Source organism: Myiozetetes cayanensis, unplaced genomic scaffold, assembly GCF_022539395.1.
Source record: "Myiozetetes cayanensis isolate MyiCay16 unplaced genomic scaffold, myiCay2020 scf61, whole genome shotgun sequence".
NCBI lineage: Eukaryota > Metazoa > Chordata > Aves > Passeriformes > Tyrannidae > Myiozetetes > Myiozetetes cayanensis.
This window is the reverse complement of record NW_026087865.1, coordinates 177873-198668: the sequence shown is the minus strand read 5'-3', so window position 1 is coordinate 198668 and position 20796 is coordinate 177873. Positions and strand designations below refer to the sequence as shown.

Below are 20796 nucleotides of genomic sequence, written 5' to 3'. Positions count from 1 at the left end.
CGGCGGCCGTTGACGACAGGGGAGTTGAGCCTCGCGATTGGCTCAGACTGCTGTCAATCTTCTCTTTAACCCCGCCCTCTCTCTTCTCATAGGTCAGCGGGGGCATTGGCGGGCCCACCCTGCTCTGCCTCACGATTGGCTTTTACTGCTGTCATTCTAGGACTTAATCCCGCCCCCTCCGCGCTGATAGGCCGCTGATTTGCATGCGGGGCTCCGCCCACCGCACTGTTTGATTGGTGGAGCAGGAGGCTCATTTGCATGGAACATACCAAGGCGGGAGGGGGCGAGGGTTATAAGGTGAGGCCGTTGCCATGGCAACGCAGGACGCGTTGCGGCAAAGAACGACGACATTGTGGGTTTTGGGGTAAAAATCGGGTTTATTGGTGATTGGATTTACACAAAGCGGGAAGGGGGGCTTGGCACCCCCTCCTTGTCCACCCCATGCCTCGCACGAGGGTTTACACGTGGCCCAGGTGTGACCCCTCGTGCAAACCCCGCCCCCCGTGGAGCCTCGTGTTATCCTCCCCGCCCCCCCCTCCCCCCGCTCCAGGAGCGCTTTATCCTTGTGTGAACCCCCCTTTCGTGAGGCCTTGTGTGACACAAGACCCTTCTGTGTCCTCGTGTGAACCCCCCACCCCCTCCCCGTGCCACAGGAGACCCCCGTGGATCCTCAAGTAAGCCCCTGTGGAAGCCAGAGCTCCTTCCCCCCCTGCCTCCACGAGCAACTTGAGCCCCTCGTGGATCATCCCCACAGCCTGGTGCCACACGAGCCCTCTGTGAGTCCTTGTGCAAGTCCCCTGTGTGTCCTCATGTGATGCCCCCCGTGTGACACAAGAGCCCCCCTGCCCCGGTGAGTCCAAGTCCCTCGTGTGAGTTCTTGTGTGACGTGATACGCCCCACCAAGCCCTCCCACACGGCCTGAGCCCCCTGGCCTCGTGCAAAGGCTTTGTGTCACCTCAAGTGTCACCTCAGGGGTGATGGTGGGGACACAGCACACGAGCCATGGTCCCCTGTGATCCCGTGTCACTACGTCACCGTGTGTGCCCCGGCGGTGGCGGTGGGGACACAACACGCAGGCCATGGCTCCAGGTGACCCCGTGTGACCCCATGTCATCGTGTGTGGCCCCAGCGGTGGCGGTGGGGACACGGCAAGCGGGCCATGGCTCCAGGTGACCCCGTGTGACCCCATGTCACCGTGTGCGGCGGTGCCGGTGGGGACACAGCACTCGGGCCATGGCCCGGGCCAGGCTGGTGCTGAAGGCGGCCGAGATCCAGGGGTTGGTGCAGCTGGTCAGGCTGGCCAAGAGCATCAGGATGGTGAAGGCGGGGCCTGGGGGACACGGGGACACTTGGTCACACCTGGGACACCCTGTGGCACCCCCAGGAACACCCCACGGACCCCCAGGGGCCCACCCACTGATACCCCTAGCCCCAGACAGAGCCCACCCTGGGATGGGGGAACATCAGTGTCACCCTCCCCTGTCCCCATATCCCCATGGCCCCAAGGTGACCCCCATGGCCCCTCCCCCCGTCCAGGTTACCCCCCCATTGCCAGTCCCACATTCCCCATAACTCCAAGCCCATCCCTGTGTCCCCATCACCACCCCATTGTACCCATATCCCCCCTCCATCTCCATGTTCCCATCCCCATGTTCCCCATGTCCCCCACTCCCCTTCCCCACGTTCCCATGACCCCAACACCACCCCCCATCTCCATTCCAACCCCTCCCCATGTCCCCTCATGTCCCTGCTCACCTTCCCGCGGTGCCCGAGGGTCCCACACGGCCCAGAGCTGGGCGCAGAAGAAGGGGGTCCAGCAGAGCACGAACACCCCCAGGACCACCACGGCCATCCTGTGGCTCTTGGCCCGGGCTCTCCCGAGCCCCCCGGGACCCCCCCGGCCCTCCCGGAGCTCTCGGGTCACCGCCAGCTGCAGCCCCCCCAGCAGCACCGCGGGGGCCACCAGCACGGCCAGGGCCACCCAGGTGATGTAGGCGCGGGCCCCCCAGGGCTCGATGAAGGTGGCCCAGCAGTCGCTCTCGCCCGGGGCCACCTCGCGCTGCCCGAAGATGCCCACCTGGGGCAGCCCGAAGAGCAGGGACAGCGCCCACGCCGTGGCCAGCGCGTCCCACCCGCGCCGGGCACGGCCCAGGGCAGAGCGGGCCCAGCCCAGGGCAGAGCCAGCCCACCCTGTGACTACCTGAGACCACCCTGTGGTGGCCCCAGACCCTCGTGTTGTGGCTTGAGGGGCCTCCATGGTGGTCCCAGACCCCTCTGTGGTGACCCAAGATACGCCCCTGGTGGTCCCAGACTCCCCTGCTGTGGCTTGAGATGCTCCCATGGTGGTCCCAGATTCCCCCATGTTGGTCTCAGCTTCACCTATGGTGGCATGAGCCACTCTTGTGGTGGCCACAGACACCCCTATTGTGGTCCCAAACCCACCCATGATGTCTTGAGACCCCTCTGTGGTGGCCCAAGACCCCTCTGTGGTAGCCCCAGAGACCCCTATGGTGGTCCCGGACACCCCCACCGTCGCCTGTGACAACGACCTTGAGGGCATCTGCGGGGACGATGGGGGTGATGGGGACATCAGGGGGACATGGAGGGTCACTGGGGTGCCATTGGGGCTTGGGGACATCAGGGGGACACGGAGGGACATTGGGGTGCCATTGGGGGTTGGTGGCATTGGGGTGACATGAGGGACTGGGGGTGTTGAGGTGTCACAGGGGCTTGGGGACTTCAAGGTGCCATTGGGACTTGGTGGCACTGAGGTGACATGGACGGTTGGGGACACTGGTGTGACATGGGGGTGTGAGGGGCACAAGGGGTATGTTGCAGTGACACTGCCCCTGCTGTCCCTGCTGTCCCCATGTCCCCACCCCCCAGCAGGTTCCCACGTTCCATCCCAGGTGTCCCGGCGTCCCTGTGCCCCGTCCCTGTCCCTCCCACTGTCCCCATGTCCCCACCCCCAGCACCCAGTGGGTCCCCATTCCCCATCCCTGGTGCCCCCGGTGCCCCCGCGCCCCCACCCCCAGCAGCCCCCACCCCTCCTCCAGCACCCAGTGGATCCCAGTGCCCCAACCTGCGTGTCCCCAGTGTCCCCCATGTCCCCACATCCCTGGACCCCCTCCCCAGTGTCCCCATCATCCCCGTGTCCCCACTCGCAGCACCTCCCGTCGGCTCCGCTGCCCTCCCAGCGCCCCAGGTCCCCGCTCCCCACCTCTGGCACCCTCGTAATCCCCACACCCCTTCCCCAGCACCCCCCACACCCCTTTGCCCCCCGCCCTCCCCCGCCCTCCCCTCAGCGACCCCCAGACGGTGCCTTCGCCCTCCCCGCCCCGCGCGACCCCGAACGGCCACCCAAGGGCGCTGCGGCCGCGACCCCGTCCCCGCAGTGTCCCCAAAGGCCACCACGCCGCGCGTTCCCCCTGCAGCCCTCCGAGCGGCCACCCACGGGCGCCGCGGCCGCGATGCCCCCCCGAGGCCGCCCCCAGGGGCCGGGTGATGGCGCGGTGGCGGTCCCAGGCCATGGCCACGGCCACGTAGGCCGAGGCGAACATGGCCACCCCCTGCAGGTACTTGGTGACCCTACAGAGCACGTCGGGCCCCGAGCGGTCGGTGAGGTCCCAGAGCAGCTGCGGCAGGACCTGCCCCGCGGCCGCCGACAGGTCCGCCAGGCTCAGGTGCCGCAGGTAGCGGCGCAGGGGGCGGGCGGGGCGGAGAGGGGGGTCCCCGGGACCGCTGGGGAACCCCCTGGGGGCTGAGCGCCACCAGCACCAGGATGTTGCCCCCAGGGCCAGGACCAGGATGACGGACAGGACCCCGATCTCGGCCATGGCCAGCGCGGCGTCGCGGGGAGGGAGGGGTCCCTCTCGGGGGCTGTGGGGGCTGTGGGAGAAGGAGGTGGTTAAATGGGGATCTGGGGGCGTCATGGGTTGGGTGTATGGGGGGTTTAGGGGTGCCCACGGGGAGCTGTGGAGAAGGGGGCTGTTAAATGGGGCCTGGGAAGGTTATGGCGGTGTATGAGGGGTTCGGGGGTGCACAGGGGAACTGAGGGAGCCGGAGGGGCTTGTGGGAGGGTCAGGGGTTAAAGGTGGTCTAGGGGGTCATAGGAAGGTGTGAGGGGGTTTAGGAGGTGCCAGGTGGGACTGGGGATGGGGGTTGGGAGGGTAAGAGGGGGCCTGGGGGCTGTTTAAGGGGATCTGTAGCAGGGGGTTTGGGGGAAAGGGCAGCCTGTGGGAAGGGGGTTGGAGGGGTTGGGGAAAGGGGGGTGGTCCAGGGAGGTGGGAGGTGCAGGGGGGGTGTTGTGTAAAGAGTGGGGCCCCCCAGCTCCCCCCCTGCCGTGTCCCCTCATACCTCCATGGGAGTTTTGGAGGTCCCTCGGTGGGGGGGGGTGAGGGGGGTGGTCAATCCCCAGCCACCTCTGTCCCCTTGGCACCAGTTCACCTGTTACTGGTGGCACTGGGAAAGGCTGTGGTGGACTGGGCAGACTGGGAGGGGGGAGGGGACCCCCCCAGCAGTGATGTCATGGCACCTCTGGGTGCTGGGGTGGGGGGGAGGCAAAAAAATTCCTTCCTCATTCCCCAAAATCCTGATAAGGGCAGGAAAGGACCCGGGTGAGCCCCTCCCCCACCCCCCCAGGGGACCCAGTGGTGGGGGGGGCACCCCCCAGGGACCCCCCCTCCCCAGGAGAGGCCTCAGGCTCAGTCCCATAATGGTTTATGGCCTGGAACTGGGAGCACTGGGAGGCACTCAGGGGGCTGGTGGGGGAAGGGGGAGGAAAATGGGAAGGGAGAACTGGAGGGAGAAACTGGGGGCACCCCCATATCCCCCCCAAAAGGACACGGACACACCATCACTGCCAGAACAGTTTAATGCCTGAAACTGGGAGCACTGGGAGCACTGGGAGGGGACCCAGGCAGCTGGGGGAGGACTCAGGCAGCCAGGGAGGATTTTGGGGCCTCCCCCAAGGCTGAGGGGGCTCAGCCCATGACTGGGACCCCCCCCAGCTCGAAGTGCTGCCGCTCCCAGTCGCTCATGAGGGAGAAGTGCAGGGGTCGCTGGCAGGAGGCGCAGGAGGGGCCGGGGGGGGCGTCCCGGGGCAGCCCCAGGGACCCCCAACACTCCGACAGCTGGTCTGGAGTGGGAGGGAACACAGGGTCAGGGGGGGCACAGACCCCCCAACCGACCAGTGACCCCCCATGGGGTGGCAGCCCTGGCCCAGCATCACCCAGGGTGATCCCCCCCACTTCCCCATATCCCCATAACCCCCAAACCCTGTGACCCCCCACATCCCTCCCATGTTGCCCCCACACCTCCAAATCCCCAAACCCCCACCCTCCATCCTCCCCATCTCCCCAAACCCCCCATTCCCATCATCCCTGTGTTCCCCCTCCCCCTCACCTGCCAGGTGCTCCATCATGGCGGGGGTGTGGTGGGAGTGGGCGCGATCCGCAGCAGCTCCCCCCGCGGCACCGTGGGGGTTGATGGCCTGGACGTACAACCCCCGCTCCAGGAGGGCTCGGCTGAGCCGGGTGTTGATCAGGGCGTCCCCCACCTGCCCCCAAAAACCGCCACACCCAGAAATACCACCCAGGAACACCCCAGACCTCCTGAGCTCCCCTAGGACCCCCAAGCCCCCTGCTCCAGGAGGGCACGGCTGAGCCAGGTGTTGGTCAGGGTGTCCCCACCTGCACCCCAAAACCGTCACACCCCAAAATACCACCCTAAGAACCCCCAAGCCCTCCCCCAGACCACCTGAAAAGCCCCCAGTCCCTACTCACTGGCACAGGGATGCCTCTAAGACCCCCAAATCCTCCCTAAACCTCCCTAAACCCCTCCAACCCCCTCCCCAAAGACCCCCCACCCACAAACACAGGGACAACGTGGCTGGGAAAGGGCAGATTGGGGACCCTCCAGGCTCCCCCCAAACCCTCTCTAAACACCCCCAGTCCCCCACTCACGGGCACGGGCACGATGTGGCTGGGGAGGGCAGCATGGGGACCCCCAAACCTTCCCTAAACCCCCCAAACCCCTCCAACCCCCTTAAACCCTCCCAAATCCCCCCCTAAACGCCTTCCAAATCTCCCGTCCCCCACTCCACGGGCACGGGCACGATGTGGCTGGGGGAGGCAGCACTGAGGACCCCCAAACCTTCCCTAAACCCCCAAACCCCTCTTCCAACCCCCCCAACCCTCCCCAAAATCTCCCCCACTCACGGGCACGGGCACGATGTGGCTGGGGGAGGGCAGCACGGGGACCCCCCTGTCTCGCAGCAGCACCCGCAGGTGCTTGGCGTGGCGCTGGTGGGTGCGGCGCAGGGCCCCCCCCTCGGGCCCCCCCAGCACCCGCAGGGCCGCCAGGGCCCCCCCGACCACGGCGGGGGGCAGGGCCGTGGTGAAGATGAAGCCGGGCCCGAAGGAGCGCACGGCATCCACCAGCGCGGCCCCCCCGGCGATGTAACCCCCCACGGAGCCCACCGCCTTGCCTGGGGGGCGAAAAGGGGGGGTCAGGACACCCCAAAATCATCAGGGTCGCCCCTGACCTCCCTGAACCTTCACAGAGTCCAAGAGATCCCCCACATCCCCTTAGAGCCCCCCCACCGGTGTCCCTCAGTGCAGTTCCCTCAGCAATGACCCCTGACCCCCATTTTTGGGGTCCCTCCCCATTTTTGGGGTCTTATTGAGGGTCTCCAGCACCACAGGCTGGGGGAGGGGGTGCTTTAGGGTTTTTTGGGGTGTCCCCATTTTTGAGATCCTCCCCATCTTTGGGGTCTCACCCAGGAACCCCAATGCCACCAGAGATTCTGACCCTCCCGTTTTGGGGTCCCCCCTCTTGCCAAGGGTCCCCGACACCACAAGGGTGCCTGACCCCCCCCCCCTCATTTTTGGGTTCCCTCCCTCTTTTGGGGCCCCTCCCTTACCGAGGGTCCCCGACACCACGTCCACCTTGGCGGTGACGCCGTCGCGCTCGGCGATGCCGCCGCCCCGGGGGCCGTAGAGCCCCACGGCGTGAACCTCGTCCACGAAGGTCAGCGCCCCGTGGGCGTGGGCCACGTCACACAGCTCGGCCAGGGGGGCGATGGAGCCTGGGGAGGGGGAGGGCACAGGGGGTTTGGGGGGAATTTAGGGAGGATTTCAGGGGTTTGGGGTGAGGTGCAATGTCACAGAGCACCGCCAGGGAAGCCGAGGGGGCACAGGTGGGACTGGGGGGACGTGGGGGGATTTGGGACCCTGTGGGAGGATTTGGGGGGATTTTGTGGATTTAAGGTGGACTTGTGGGGGGAGCTTTGAAGGGGACTTGGGGAAACATCATGGGTGTGGGTGATGTCACAGAGCTCGGCCAGGGGGGCTGTTGAGCCAGGGAGGGGGAACAGATGGGAGTGGGGGGGACATGAGGAGGTTTTTGGATTGTGGGTGGGTTGAGGGGATCTGGAGGGGTTTGGGGAGGATTTGGGGTGAGGGTGCAATGTCACAGAGCACCACCAGGGGCGCTGGGGAGCCCCGGGGGTACAGGTGGGACTGGGGGGTCATGTGGGGAATGTTTGAGGGGAATTGAGGGGATTAAAGGGGGGGTTGTGTGATCTGGGTGGGGGACAGGTGTGATGGGGGGCTGGTGAGGGATCTCAGGGGGTTTTGGAGTGTCCTGGGGGGTCCCGGGGGGTTTTGGGCAGTCCCACAGGTCCAGGTAGGCTTTGGGGTGTCCTGAGGGTCCTGCTGGGTTTTGGGGTTCCCCACACTCACCGTCCATGGAGTGAACGGACTCGAAGGCGACGATTTTGGGGACCCCTGGGGGGCTGCGCCCCAAGAGCTCGTCCAGGTGTTGGGGGTCGTTGTGGCGGAAAACGTGTTTGGGGGCCCCGCTGCGCAGGATCCCCTGCACCATGGAGGCGTGGTTCCCCGAGTCCGAGAACATGTGGCAGCCTGGGGGGCACCCCAAAATCAGCACTCCCCTGTCAGCACCCCAAAAACCTCAGCCAGTCCATGGGAATCCCAAAAACCCACCCCAAAATCACAGCCCATTAAATAGATGCCCCTAAAACCCAGCCCAAACCCATTCAGTGGTTCCCCGACTCTGAGAATAGGGGACAGCCTGGGGGGCACCCCAAAATCAACCCCCCCCAAACACCCCCCCAAACCCCGTCTCATGAGATTTTCGGGGTTCCCAAGAGGCTTTTGTGGGTTCTTGAGAGGTTTCGAAGAATGGTGAAGCAGCAGAAGAGGGGGAGGGGTTTGGGGGTTGTTTGGATTCCCATGTATTTTTGGGGTGCCCTGGTGGGTTTTGGGGTGCCCTGAGGGACTTTGGGGTGTCCCCTTTAGCTGGCAGGAGCTGCACCAGCGTGGTTGGGGCGGTGTCCTTGGCGGTGAAGCAGGAGGAGAAGAGGGTGGGAGTTTGGGGGTTCCCATGAGGTTTTTTTGGTTCCCATCAAGTTTTTTGGGATTCCCAAGAATGTTTTTTGGAGTTCCCATGACATTTCTTGGGATTCCCACTGGGTTTTTTTTGGGTTCCCGGGAGGGTTATTTTGGGTTCCCAGGAGGGTTTTTTGGGTTCCCATGAGGTTTTTTGGGGTTCCCAGGAGGGTTTTTTGGGTTCCCAGGAGGGTTTTTTGGGTTCCCATGAGGTTTTTTGGGGTTCCCAGGAGGGTTTTTTGGGTTCCCATGAGGGTTATTTTGGGTTCCCAGGAGGGTTTTTGGGGTTCCCACACAGATTTTTAGGGTTCCCACGAGGGTTTTTGGAGCTCCTCAAGCAGTTTTTTGGGGTCCTAAGAACTGTGGTGTCCTCCCATCAGGTTTCTTTGGGTTCCCATGGGGGTTTTTGGGGTTCCCTCGTATACTTTTTTGCTTCCCTGGTATTTTTGGGGGGGTTCCGTGGTATTTTTGGGGTGTGGTACCTGGCAGGAGCCGTGCCAGCGTGGCCAGGGCGGTGTCGTTGGCGGCGAAGCAGGAGGAGAAGAGCAGTGCCCGGGGCTGCCGGTGCAGCCGCGCCAGCGCCCGCTCCAGGGCCCCGTGCAGGGGGGACGTCCCCCCGATGTTCCGGGTGCCCCCCGCGCCCAGCCCGTGGGCACCCAGAGCCGCCCTGGGGGGACAGCGGGGTCAAGGGGGGATCTGGGGGGCATTTGAGGGGATCTGGGGAGGATTTGAGGGGATTTGGGGAGGTTTGGTGGATTTCAAGGGGATTTGGGGAGAATTCTAAGAGGGTTTGGAAGGATCCTAAGGTGATTTGGAGAGGATTTAAGGGGATTTGGAAGCATTCTAAGGGGATTTGGAGAGGATTTCAAGGGGATTTGGAAGGATTCTAAGGGGATTTGGAGAGGATTTAAGGGGATTTGGAAGCATTCTAAGGGGATTTGGAGAGGATTTCAAGGGGATTTGGAAGGATTCTAAGGGGATTTGGAGAGGATTCGGGAAGGATTTCAAGAGGATTCAAGAAGATTTGGGCGAATTTGAGGGCATTTCAAAGGGGTTATGAGGGATTTTGGGGGCATGGGGGAGATTTAGTGGGATTTGGGTTGGGGGGGGCTGGATGGGGTTTGAGAGGGATTTAGGGGAGATTTTGGGGGGTTATGGGTGTGGGGTATTCAAGGGGATTTGGGGGTTTTTAAGGGGTTTTGGGGTGCCCACCTGGCCGCCCGCAGCACCTCGGGGTGGCGGCTCATGCCCAGGTAGTCGTTGGAGCACCAGAGCTGGATGAGGCGGGGGGGGGTCCCCAGGAGGGCGGTCGGGGGGTCCCGGGCGCGGCGTCTGACGGCCGTGAACTCCCGGTAGGTGTGGGAGCGGCGCAGCCCCGCCAGGCGACCCCCGAACACGGCCTCGTAGGGGAAGGCGTCCTCTGGGGAGGAGGTTGGGAGTACAGGGTCAGGGGAGTGCCTGGAACTGCCAAGGGACCCCCAAACCCCATCCCCTCAAACCTCCGAACCGCCCCAGCCCCCCAAACCCCCATCAGACCCCCAAAATCCCCCATTGTACCCCAAAAATCACCTTGGAGGGGAAGGTGTCCTCTGGGGCTGGGAGGGGGGGCAGAGTGGGAGGTGGGGAGCACCCCTGAACTGCCACAAGACCCCAAACCATCCCCAGCACCCCAGAACACAACCTCAGACTCCCCCCATTGTACCCTGGATCCCTCCAGCCCCCAACCCCATCTATCCTCCCAGAGCCCCCCCAAATCCTCATCAATGCCCCCAAAGCCCTTAATATTCCTCCTAAAACCTCCTCGGCCCCTCCTAAATCTTTCCAGACTCCACAAAGTCCCCTATAACCTCTCAACACCCCCAAACCCTCCTATGGCCCCCCTAAAAGCCCCCCCCTCACCAGGCAGGTTCTCCTCCAGCCGTCGCTCAGGGAGGTCCTCGGAGGGTTCCCCCCATTCCAGCAGCCAATCCAGGGGGTCTGGAGGGGATTCAAAGGTCAGGGGGGTCCCCCAGAGCTGGGGGTGGGGTCGGGGGGTCCCCCCAAATCTGTTACCTGCCTCCAGGGGGGTCACATCCTCCTGCATTTCGGGAGCTGCTCGTTGGACAAAGGGGGGCCCCTCTCCCCGCAGGTCCATGAAAGGGCAGTGGGACCCCTCGGGGGGGTCACCTGGGGGGAGACAAAGGAGGTTAAGAGGGGGCTCAGCACCCCCAAATTATCCCAACCCCCCCAAAACTCCCCAATCCCCTGGAAAACTCCCAACCTCTCCACAACTCCCTCCAGACCCCCCGAAACTCCTTCCAACTCCCCCCAAAACTCCCTTCAACCTCCCCCAAAATTCCCAACTCCCCCAAAACTCCCCCCCAAGCTCCTCCTAAACCCCCCAAAACTCCCCACAACCCCCCCAAAAGTCCTCTAACCTGCCAGAAACTCCCCTGCCCCCCCAAACTCCTTGAAACTCTCCCAAAAACTCCTCCAAACCCCCAATGCCCCCACCCCTCCCAAAACTCTCCCACCCCCAAAAATCCTCCCAAAACTCCCCCCAATCACCCCTTAAAACTCCCCCAACCCTTCTCAAAACCCTCCCAAAACAGCCCCCAACTCCCCCCAAACTGCTAGGGGGGTAGTCGGAGGGGGTTGTCCCCCTCCCCAATTTGGGGGTCCTGGGGTACCTGGGTGGGGGCGGGGCGGGGCCGTGGCAAAGGCTCGGACCAGCCACGGGTGACGAGCCAGGACGGGGCAGCGCAGGAGGGCGGCCATGGTGCTGGGGGTGAAAAGGGGGGAATGAGCACCCCAAAAACCCCCTGTACGCCCCTAAAATCCCTCCCAAATCCCCCTCGTTCCTCTCGCCCCCGAAACCCACCCAGAACCTCCCCAAACCCCTCCCAAACTGCTGGGGAGGGTCTAAAAGGAAGTGGAGAGGAGTCAGATGGGCACCACTAACCCCCCCCAAAAATGGTCTGGGGGGTGAAGAGGGGGGGTCAACACCCCCAGAATCCCCCAAAACGTCCCCAAATTTGCCAAAACCGCCCCCTCTCCCCTCCCATCAGCCCCACCTGCCCCCTGAGCCCCGGTTTGGGGGGTTTTGGGGACCCCCAAGTGGGTCAGGGGCGGTGTGACACCTGGGGCCCCCCGAATTCCCCAGACCCCCCAGAAACCCTCCCAGGAACCTCCAAAGTTTCCCCACCTTCCTCCCCGCCAATCATCCCCACCTGGACCCCTGAGCTCTGTTTCGGGGACCCCCACATGGATGGGGGGGGGGTTGTCTATGAGGGTCCCACACCCAGGAGTTCGGGGGGATCCGCGAGACCTGACCCCACCCCCCAAATCAGCCCCACCCAGCAGCCTCCACCCCTGTTTTGGGGGGATTTTGGGAGGTGGGTGTGGCCCCCCCTTATCGGCCTTATCAGCCCCCACCACCTGGAGCCGCGGGTCACGTGACCCTCCCACCCAGGAAGAGGGCGGGGAGAATTTGGGGGCCCAAATGTTCTACCCCCACCCTGACCCTCCTGGGGGTCCCCAAACCCTCAAAATCCCCCTAAAACAGGACCCAGGGGAGTGGGGGCTGATTTGGGGGAGGGAAATTTGGGGGTTCTTGAGGGCTCAGGGGGGCTTTGGGGCCTGGGGAATTTAGGGGTCCCAGGTGTCCCACCGTCCCCGACCCACTTGGGTGTCCCCCAAACCCCTAAACCGGGGCTCAGGGGGCGGTGGGACTGATGGGGAGGGGCGTTTGGGGGCTTCTGGGGCTCTGGGGAGTTTGGGGTGCCAGGACCCCCCCCAAAATTCCTTTTCTCCCCTCCCCAAGCATCTTTGGGGAGGTGAAGGAGACTTCTGGTGGGGGGGTGCTGGCGACCCCCAAACTCCTGGGATCTCTCAAGGGGAGCGTCTCGGACCCCCAGAGATACCCCCCGATCCATTTAGGGGTCCCCAGCGCCCCAGAATTCCTCCCTCCCAAGGGATCCCAGTGTCTGACACCCCCACAAACCCCACCCCTCGGCTCCTATGGGGTCCCCAGCCCCCACCCCGGGGATCCAACGCTCCCCCAAATCCCCCTTCTGAGGTTCCCAGCCCCCCAAAACCCGCCTTTGGGGGTCCCCTAAAACTTAATGCTCCCCTGCCCCCCAGACCTCCCCCATCATGAGGGTCCCCCACCTCCCAACCCCCACCTCGTGGGTCCGAAGCCCCCCAGAACCCTCCACCCTGCTCCCCCAACACACCTGTTGTCCCGCACTGAGGACGAACAACGAGCACTGTGCCCCCCCCAAAACGGGGCCCCCCCAAACCGATAAGCCCAGAGGGGCGGGGAAATGGGCGGGGCTTCATCGACCGGGGCTCCGCCCACAGCCCCTCCCACCTCCCCTCTGAGAGCCCTCAAATCCCCCAAACCCTGAGACACCCCAAATCTCAGCTCCCCACCCAAATCTCCCCAGACCCTCCCCAACACCTCTGAGCCCCCAAACCACCCCAATGCCCCTGGGCCCCTAAAAGCCCTTGAGACCCCAAACTTTCCAACACAAGCCCACTGAGATCTCAAACTGCCCAACCCCCCTAAAGTTCCTGACACCCCCCAAAGCCCTTGAACCCCCCTCAAGCCCCCTGAGACCCTCAAACTCCCTTAAATTCTCCCAAAACCCTGAGCCCCCCAAAACTAGCCCAAGCTCCCTGAGCTCCCCAATCCAGAATGGGACCCCCAAGGGGACAATCTCCCGTCCCCCAGGGGGGTAGGACTGGGACCCCCAAAGGGACAAGATGGGGACCCCCGGGAGGACAAGACCTGGTCCCCCGTTGGGGTGGGAATGGGACACTCAAGGGGAAAGGATTGAGACCCCCAAATGGGGAGAATCAAGACTCGAAAGGAACACGACTGGGACCCCCCAAGGGAACGGGACCAGGACCCCCGGGGGGACAGGACTGAGCCCCCCAAGGTGACAAGGCCAAGTCCCCCCGGGGGGGCCCCACTGCCCCCCCCAGCCCCTCCCAGCCGGCCCCGAGCCAGGGTGTAACGTTACCTCCGACCTTCCCGGGGGGCACCGCCGGCACCGCCTGCCCCCCCACCCCAAAATGGAGGAGAAATCCCCCAAAATCCCAGGTACGGGGGTGGGGTGGCCTGGGGGGGGGGACACAGCAGGGGTCGGTGACCGCGGGGACACTGAGGTGGCAGGGGCAGAGGGCACGGCCATGGCGGCGGCACCGCAGGGGCTGACACGGCCCCCCCGGCCAGAAATGGGGGGGTGCCTGAGCCCCCCCCGGCTGAGACGGGGGTGTAAGTGGGGAGGCGGGGATTTTGGGGTGGGGGGAACACACCTGTGCCCCTGAGGGGGGTGAATTCTGCCCCCAATGCACCCTACGGGTGTGTAGGGGGTTCCTCCTGTCCCCCCAGGGGTGCCATCCTGTCCCTTTGGGGGTCCCTCTGTGGGTCCCACCCTGTCCCTTTGGGGGTCCCAATCCCCCCTTAGGGATCAGGAGTCCCGTGGGGGTGGGAAACTTCAGGGTGAGGAGGAAAAGAGGATCAGGACCCCCCCAAAAAGGGGCACAAGGGACCCCCCCCCCCAAGCCCTGCTGGGCTGGGGGACCCTCAAGCCCACAGTCACCCCCCTCCCCCTGGGCTGGGGGGGGCTCCCTGACCCCCCCGGGGTTGGGGAACCCCTTTGTCCCCATCCCCCTTGCATTTGGGGGGTGATTTGCCCCCCTCGGGGCTGGTTGTTCTCCCCCACACTGGGGTGCAGGAGAGATTTGAGGAGTGCAGAACCAATTGGGGGAGGGGGTAACACTGCCGTGACCCCACCCCCCAAATGCCCCCAGCCTCTGTGCCCCAGTTCACCAACTGCCCCACCATGGTGATCCTCGTGGGGTTGCCCGCCCGGGGCAAGACCTACATCTCCCGAAAACTCACCCGCTACCTCAACTGGATCGGGACCCCCACACGGGGTGAGTGCTTTTGGAGGGTTAGGGGGGGATGTGGGGAAGGGTTTGGGGACCCCCTGAAGCCCCCCTGACCCCTCCCCCTGCAGTGTTCAACGTGGGGGAGTACCGGAGGGAGGCCGTGCCCAGCTACAAGAACTACGAGTTCTTCCGCCATGACAACCCCGAGGGGATGGAAATCCGCAGGTCAGAGGGGGATGTTGGGGCGAGGGGAGGGTATTTTGGGGTGTGTTTGGAGGGGAGGGCACAGCTGAGAGCCCCCTCCCCCCAAAATTCCCAGGCACTGCGCCCTGGCCGCCCTCAAGGACGTCCGGACCTACCTGAGCTCTGAGGAGGGGCAGGTGGCGGTAAGACCCCCCCCTCCAAGGGATAAAACACCCCTACGAGGCACAAAGAAGCCCCCTCAAATTTTTAGGGAATCCAAATTGCCCAGCAAACCCCTCCCCAGGTGTTTGATGCCACCAACACGACGCGGGAGCGGCGGGACGTGATCCTGCAGTTCGCCAAGGAAAACGGGTACAAGGTACAACTGAGGGGGTCACAAGGGATTTTGGGGGGTTACAGAGTGAGGGGGGGGTCTAGAGCACATTTTGGGGGTGGTCCTGATTCGAGGGTGTCCACAGGATGTGGGGGGTGACACTGTTGTGGGGGTGTCACAGTTTGGGGAGGCAGTGGCACCATTTTGGGGGTGTCACATTATAGGGAGAGTCCACAGAACTGGGGGGGCAGTGGCACTGGTTTGGGGTGTCGACAATATGGGGGCAATTACAGGTTTTTGGGTCTCACAGCAGGGGGGGTGTTGGCACTAATTTGGGGGTGTCACTGTTTTGGGGGTGTCACAGTCTGGGGGGAGGCTGGCCGTGTTTTGCGGGTGTCACCCCACGGGGAGGGGGCCACCGTTGCCCCCCTTTTCTCCCCCCCAGGTCCTGTTTGTCGAGTCCATCTGTGACGACCCCGCCATCATCGAGGAGAACATCAAGGTGAGACCCTGGGGAAGGGGTGGGACAACAAGGGACACCCTGGGGGTCTCACCCAGGACCCTGGGGAGTGCAGGGCTGTGTGTGCCCCCCAAAAAAGCCGTTTTATCCCCCCAGCAAGTGAAGCTGAGCAGCCCCGACTACAAGGGCCGAGCGCAGGAGGAGGCGGTGGCCGATTTCCTGCAGCGCATCGAGTGCTACAAGGCCACCTACGAGCCTCTGGACGACGAGCTGGACAGGTGAGACCACCCCCTGTGCCCCCACCATGGGACCCAGGACCCCCCCCCGTGCCCTGACAGGGGTCTGCCCACCCCCCCAGCGCGCTGTCCTACATCAAGATCTTCGACGTGGGCGTGCGGTACCTGGCGAACCGGGTGCAGGGCCACGTGCAGAGCAGGATCGTCTATTACCTGATGAACATCCACGTCACCCCCAGGGCCATCTACCTGAGCCGCCACGGCGAGAGCCAGCTCAACCTGAGGGGCAGGATCGGGGGGGACTCGGGGCTGTCCCCCGTGGCAAACAGGTGGGGACAGAGGGGCTGGGGTCACAGAGCAGCTCCACCTGAGGGGCAGGATCAGGGGGGACTCACAGGGGGGGACAGAGGGGCTGGGAGGCTCAACCTGAGGGGCAGGATCATGGGGGACTCAGGGCTGTTCCCCTGCAGCAGACAGGTGGGGACAGAGGGGCAGAGCCAGTTTAACTCATGGGGACACTCAGGGCTGTCCAGTCTGAGAGGACACCTGGAGACAGGTGGAGTCAGAGTCATGAAAGGGCAGAGCCTCCAAAAGACCACACTCTGATGTGTAAATTAACATCACCAAGCCACACCCACAGGAGGGCAGAGCTCTCAGAACATCACACCCTCCACAGGTGTGGTAAAGGACACGCCCACAGAGGGGCCACACCCCAAAACACCCCCCATCCCAGTGAGAGCCACCAATCCCCCCCCCCAGCATGGGGACTGTCCCTCGTCCCCCCAAAACGGGGACTGTGTCCCCGCCGGTGTCCCCTCAGCCCCGCCCCCTCCCAGTACGCGCAGGCGCTGGCCCAGTTCATCCGCAGCCAGAGCATCCGGGAGCTCAAGGTGTGGACCAGCCACATGAGACGCACCATCGAGACGGCCGAGGCGCTGGGGGTGCCCTACGAGCAGTGGAAGGCCCTCAACGAGATCGATGCCGTGAGCCACGCCCTGTTATTTTGGGGAGGGGTGAGGGGGGGGGCACAGGGCATAGTTTACACCCCCCTGAGCCCCTCCATCCCACAGGGGGTGTGTGAAGAGATGACCTACGAGGAGATCCAGGAGCGCTATCCCAAGGAGCTGGCGCTGCGGGACCAGGACAAGTATCGCTACCGTTACCCCAAGGGCGAGGTACCCCCCTGCCCCCCACCCCTGGGACCCCTGGGGGGGCTGCAGGGCCTCGGGGAGACCCCCTGACACCCCCTCCCCAGTCGTATGAGGACCTGGTGCAGCGGCTGGAGCCCGTGATCATGGAGCTGGAGCGGCAGGAGAACGTCCTGGTCATCTGTCACCAGGCCGTGATGAGGTGCCTGCTGGCCTATTTCCTGGACAAGAGCGCGGGTGAGGCCCTGGGGACACTTTGGGGACACTCTGGGGACACCCCAGGCCTGCTGCCCCCCCCATCCAATTTTCCCTCCCCCCAGATGAGCTGCCCTACCTCAAGTGCCCCCTGCACACGGTGCTCAAGTTGACCCCCGTGGCTTACGGTGAGTGGGGGGGTGTCCCCCCAAAATGAGGAGTGTCACCCCCAAATGGGGACAATCCCCCCACAAAATAGTGACTGTGACTGTCCCCCAAGTGTCCCAACCCAAAATGGGGTCAATCCCCCTCAGAATCGGACTGTCCCTCCAGTGTCCCCCACCCAAAATGGGGACTATCACCCCAAAAGGTGGACTGTTCCCCTGGTACCCCCATCCAAAACGGGGACAATCCTCTCCCCAAAATTGAGACTGTTCCCCTGCAAAGGTGACTCTTTCCCCTGTGACCCTCCCCAAAATGGGGACTATCCCCTGCACTGTCCCCCCCCAAAATGAGGGCTGTCCCTGCCCTGTGACCCTCCCCAAAATGGGGACAATCCCTCCCCCCGTATCCAGGCTGTGAGGTCGAGTCCATCTTCCTCAACATCGAGGCCGTCAACACCCACCGGGCACGACCCCAGGTGAGATCCCCCCACCCCCAAAAGAGGGTGCACACCCCACTAACCCCCCCAAGATGAGGGGCTGATAAATTTTGGGGACATCCCCCCAAAACCCCATTTGTTCACCCACAGAACGTCGACATCAACCGCACTGCAGCCGACGCCCTCAACACTGTCCCTGAGCACTTCTGAGGGGTCCCTGGGAAAGGGGGGTCCCCCAGGGAAAAGGGGGTCCCCCAAAATATTAAACCTTGTACAACTGAGCCTGGACAGCGGGGGGGGGCTGCACACCAAAGGGGCACCTTTATTTTGGGGGGGGTTGGGGGGCCGTGGCCTCATTGTGCTGACTCGTCCAGAACTTGGGGTTCTTCCCCTGCACCTGGGTGGGAGTAAAACGGGGAGGGGGGATCAAATGGAGCCCCCCAAAACCCAGAGATGCCCCCCCACCCCAGCAGGGCCTTACCTTGGCCACAAAGTTCAGGATGTCCTCCTTGGAGGTCTCCTGGGCCGCCCGTGGCCCCCACTGGTAGCTGAACTGGGGGGGGTCCGTCAGGGGGATGGAGGTGATCTTCAGGTACCTGGAAGGGGGGGGGAGGTGGTTTTGGGGGTCCCCAAGGGGGTGTCCAGCGCTCCCCAGCCCCGTGACGGACCCCTTGAGCCACAGGGGTTGTCAGGGGGGCTGCAGGGTTTGCTCTGCGGTGTGGTATAAACAGCCCGGCCGGGCTGGCGCCGGGGCTGCTCTGGGCACACCGGGAGGGGGCCCCCACCCCAAACCCCCCAGAGCCCACCCAAAACCTCCCCCAGAGCCCACCCAAAACCTCCCCAGAGCCCACCCAAAACCTCCCCAGAGCCCACCCAAAACCTCCCCAGAGCCCACCCAAAACCTCCCCAGAGCCCACCCAAAACCTCCCCAGAGCCCACCCCAAACCCCCAGAGCCCACCCAAAACCTCCCCAGAGCCCACCCAAAACCTCCCGCAGAGCCCACCCAAAACCTCCCGCAGAGTCCTCCCAAAACCTCCCCCAGAGTCCTCCCAAAACCTCCCCAGAGCCCACCCAAACCTCCTCCAGAGCCCACCCAAAACCTCCCCAGAGTCCTCCCAAAACCTTCCCCAGAGACCACCCCCAACACCCCCTCAGAGCCCACCCCAAAATACCTCCCCAGAACCCACCCCAAAATACCTCCCCAGAGCCCACCCCAAAATACCTCCCCAGAGCCCACCCAAAATACCCTCCCTAGAGCCCACCCCCAAAACCCTCCCCAGACCCCACCCCAAAACCTCCCCCAAAGCCCCCCCAGACCCCACCCCAAAATACCTCCCAGAACCATTCTGGGAGGGGGGACCCCACCCCAACACCCCCTAAACCACCTCAAAATCCCCCCTAGACCACACCAAGAGGGGGGACCCCTCCCCAGAATCCCCCAACTTCCCCTCAGGACTCACTTCTGCCGCACAAACTCGTCCGTCACCAGTTTCTGGACGTCCCCAAAGATCTCGTGTTGCTCCCTGAGCAGGGGGGTGGGTGTTTACCAGGGTGGGGTGACAAACCCTGTGCCCCCATTCCGTGTGTGACCCCCTCCCTCATATCCTACCCTGGGTGCACACGGAGCCAGCGCAGGAATTCCCACAGAGCACCTGGAAAAGGGGGTGTCAGTGGTTGGGGGGGTGACCCCAAGGGAAGGGGGCACAGGGGGGTTTGGGGAGGGACTCACTGTCTTTGACGGCGTTGCCCTTCATGAAGATGAAGCTGAGGATGACGATCAGGAGCCCCATCTTCTCCTTCTCTTTGGCCCTGCGAGAGCCACGTGTCACCCCCGTGGGGTGAGGGGGGGATGTGACACCCCCAAAATCCCCCAGCCCCTCACCTGCAGGGGTGATTGGCCTCAGCACAGGGCAGGCTGCTGACGAGGATGTAGCTGTGAAGTTTGGGGTCGATCTCCACCAGCTGCAGCCCGAACGTCTGCGGGAGGAGAACGGTTAAACCCTGGGGGGCCTCCACCCCAAAAGCCCCCGACCCCTCCCCACCTCCTGCAGAATCCTGCCCGCCTGGCTGACGATCTCCATGTAGGCATCCCGGTATTCCCGGATCACGTTCTTCAGCATATCTACAGCAAGCACACAGGGAACGACTGAGGGAGCCCGGAGCTCCGAGCTCCCCCCCGAGGGCAGCCAGGCTCTGGGGGTCCCAGAGCTGTGCGAGGGGGCTCTGCCCTAAACTCACCTGCCCTCTTGATGGGGATCTTCTTCTGGTCCTTCACGAGCAGGAACTGAACCAGCTCGTTCGCCTGCGGGGGAAGGAGCAGAGAAAAGTGAGACAAGAGTGGTAACAGAGGAGTGAAGGCACAGGACAAGGAGGAGAGGGGTCACCTCAACCCACCTTCTGGTTCACCTGGTCCGGGGAGTACCGCGTCTGCTGCGTGGGGAGGAAATCCTCATCCCCATCGGTCATCTGAAGGGAAAGAATAGGGAGTGTTGGTGCTGGCGAAGGGAAGGGGGAAGTGGAGGAGGAGAAAATGGGCGAAGGAGAGAAAGTGAAAGGAAGAGGGAATGACAGGGAAAAAGAGAAAGAAATAGAGGAGAATGAAGGAAGAAGGGGGAACAGCCCCTCACCTGAGAGCAGCCAACCCCCTTGCTGCGCTTCCGCTGGGACATTTCTCACAGCAGCTCTGAGGGAAAAACAAAAACCAGGCGGGCCGAAAACGCGACTAGACCGCCCCAAAGGCCACCCCTCGCGTCTTCCCTCAGCGGAGCCACAGAAACCCACCCTCCTACCGCCTCAAGGCCCATTAAACGCTCCGGCCGCGAGCACGACCCGTCACTGACCGCTCTCAGCCCGAGACTGCGCCCGCCGGCCCCGCCCACCCCGCCTCTCATTGGCCACAGCACCTCCCTCGTCCCTCCCTCCGCGACACGATTGGTCGAGAGCCAGCGCTGGCCCCGCCTCCTCCCCGTGGCCGCGAGGAGTCACGTGCTCCCTACGCCCCGCCCCTTCTCCCTCGCGTCCCCCCAGGGCGCGGAAAAGGCGGGAAAGGCGCCTCGCGCACCCCCCCCCCTCAGGGCGAACAAATAGAGCCCAGCGCTAAGAATGATGCTAAACGCTCCCAAACGACTCAAAATGGCCCATTTTACCACCATCCCCACCTTTAACAGTGAGTATTTGGATAACCACAGCAGTGCTTGAAGCACCCGTGTTGTTCCTGCCCCTCCCAAAATGTACTATCGGGGTCCTTCCCACAGGTGAAGAAGCGACAAAATGGCGGCAGAGCCTGAGGGGGGTTTGCTGTCCGTGACCACCCCCAGCGTAGCCCTGGTTATGGGGGGACCTTCACCCCC

The 20796-nt window shown here is 63.8% G+C and overlaps 4 protein-coding genes across 4 annotated transcripts; 1 reads left to right on the top strand and 3 right to left on the bottom strand.

The window, feature by feature from the left end:
- Positions 1–1190: 1190 nt before the first annotated feature.
- Positions 1191–3932, bottom strand: LOC126651430 (vasopressin V2 receptor-like). The gene is made up of 4 exons (XM_050337314.1): positions 3778–3932; positions 3451–3741; positions 1756–2858; positions 1191–1330 (listed from the first exon to the last, which is right to left on the bottom strand). Exons 1-4 carry the CDS (start codon positions 3930–3932, stop codon positions 1191–1193), a joined length of 1689 nt encoding a protein of 562 aa, XP_050193271.1.
- Positions 3933–4826: 894 nt separating this feature from the next.
- LOC126651415 (5-aminolevulinate synthase, erythroid-specific, mitochondrial-like) lies at positions 4827–12652 on the bottom strand. Its single transcript, XM_050337299.1, is given in 13 exon segments — positions 4827–5137; positions 5404–5439; positions 5442–5482; positions 5484–5557; positions 6219–6487; positions 6923–7087; positions 7743–7922; positions 8891–9075; positions 9621–9828; positions 10308–10385; positions 10461–10574; positions 11078–11169; positions 12623–12652. Coding segments are annotated over 12 exon segments (1593 nt in total). The 5' UTR covers positions 11166–11169; positions 12623–12652; the 3' UTR covers positions 4827–4982.
- A 919-nt stretch (positions 12653–13571) lies between these two features.
- On the top strand, positions 13572–17726 carry PFKFB1 (6-phosphofructo-2-kinase/fructose-2,6-biphosphatase 1). Its single transcript, XM_050337300.1, is given in 15 exon segments — positions 13572–13668; positions 14208–14333; positions 14417–14513; positions 14608–14674; positions 14776–14850; positions 15251–15307; positions 15422–15543; positions 15624–15814; positions 15817–15830; positions 16338–16484; positions 16572–16676; positions 16757–16886; positions 16970–17032; positions 17420–17484; positions 17596–17726. Coding segments are annotated over 15 exon segments (1404 nt in total). The 5' UTR covers positions 13572–13583; the 3' UTR covers positions 17656–17726.
- On the bottom strand, positions 17725–20300 carry LOC126651419 (non-structural maintenance of chromosomes element 3 homolog). The gene is made up of 10 exons (XM_050337303.1): positions 20074–20300; positions 19841–19912; positions 19685–19748; positions 19489–19568; positions 19329–19423; positions 19176–19255; positions 19056–19098; positions 18907–18969; positions 17927–18041; positions 17725–17842 (listed from the first exon to the last, which is right to left on the bottom strand). The coding sequence occupies exons 1-10, from the start codon at positions 20113–20115 to the stop codon at positions 17768–17770; spliced, it is 729 nt and encodes a 242-aa protein (XP_050193260.1). The 5' UTR covers positions 20116–20300; the 3' UTR covers positions 17725–17767.
- Positions 20301–20796: the final 496 nt, after the last annotated feature.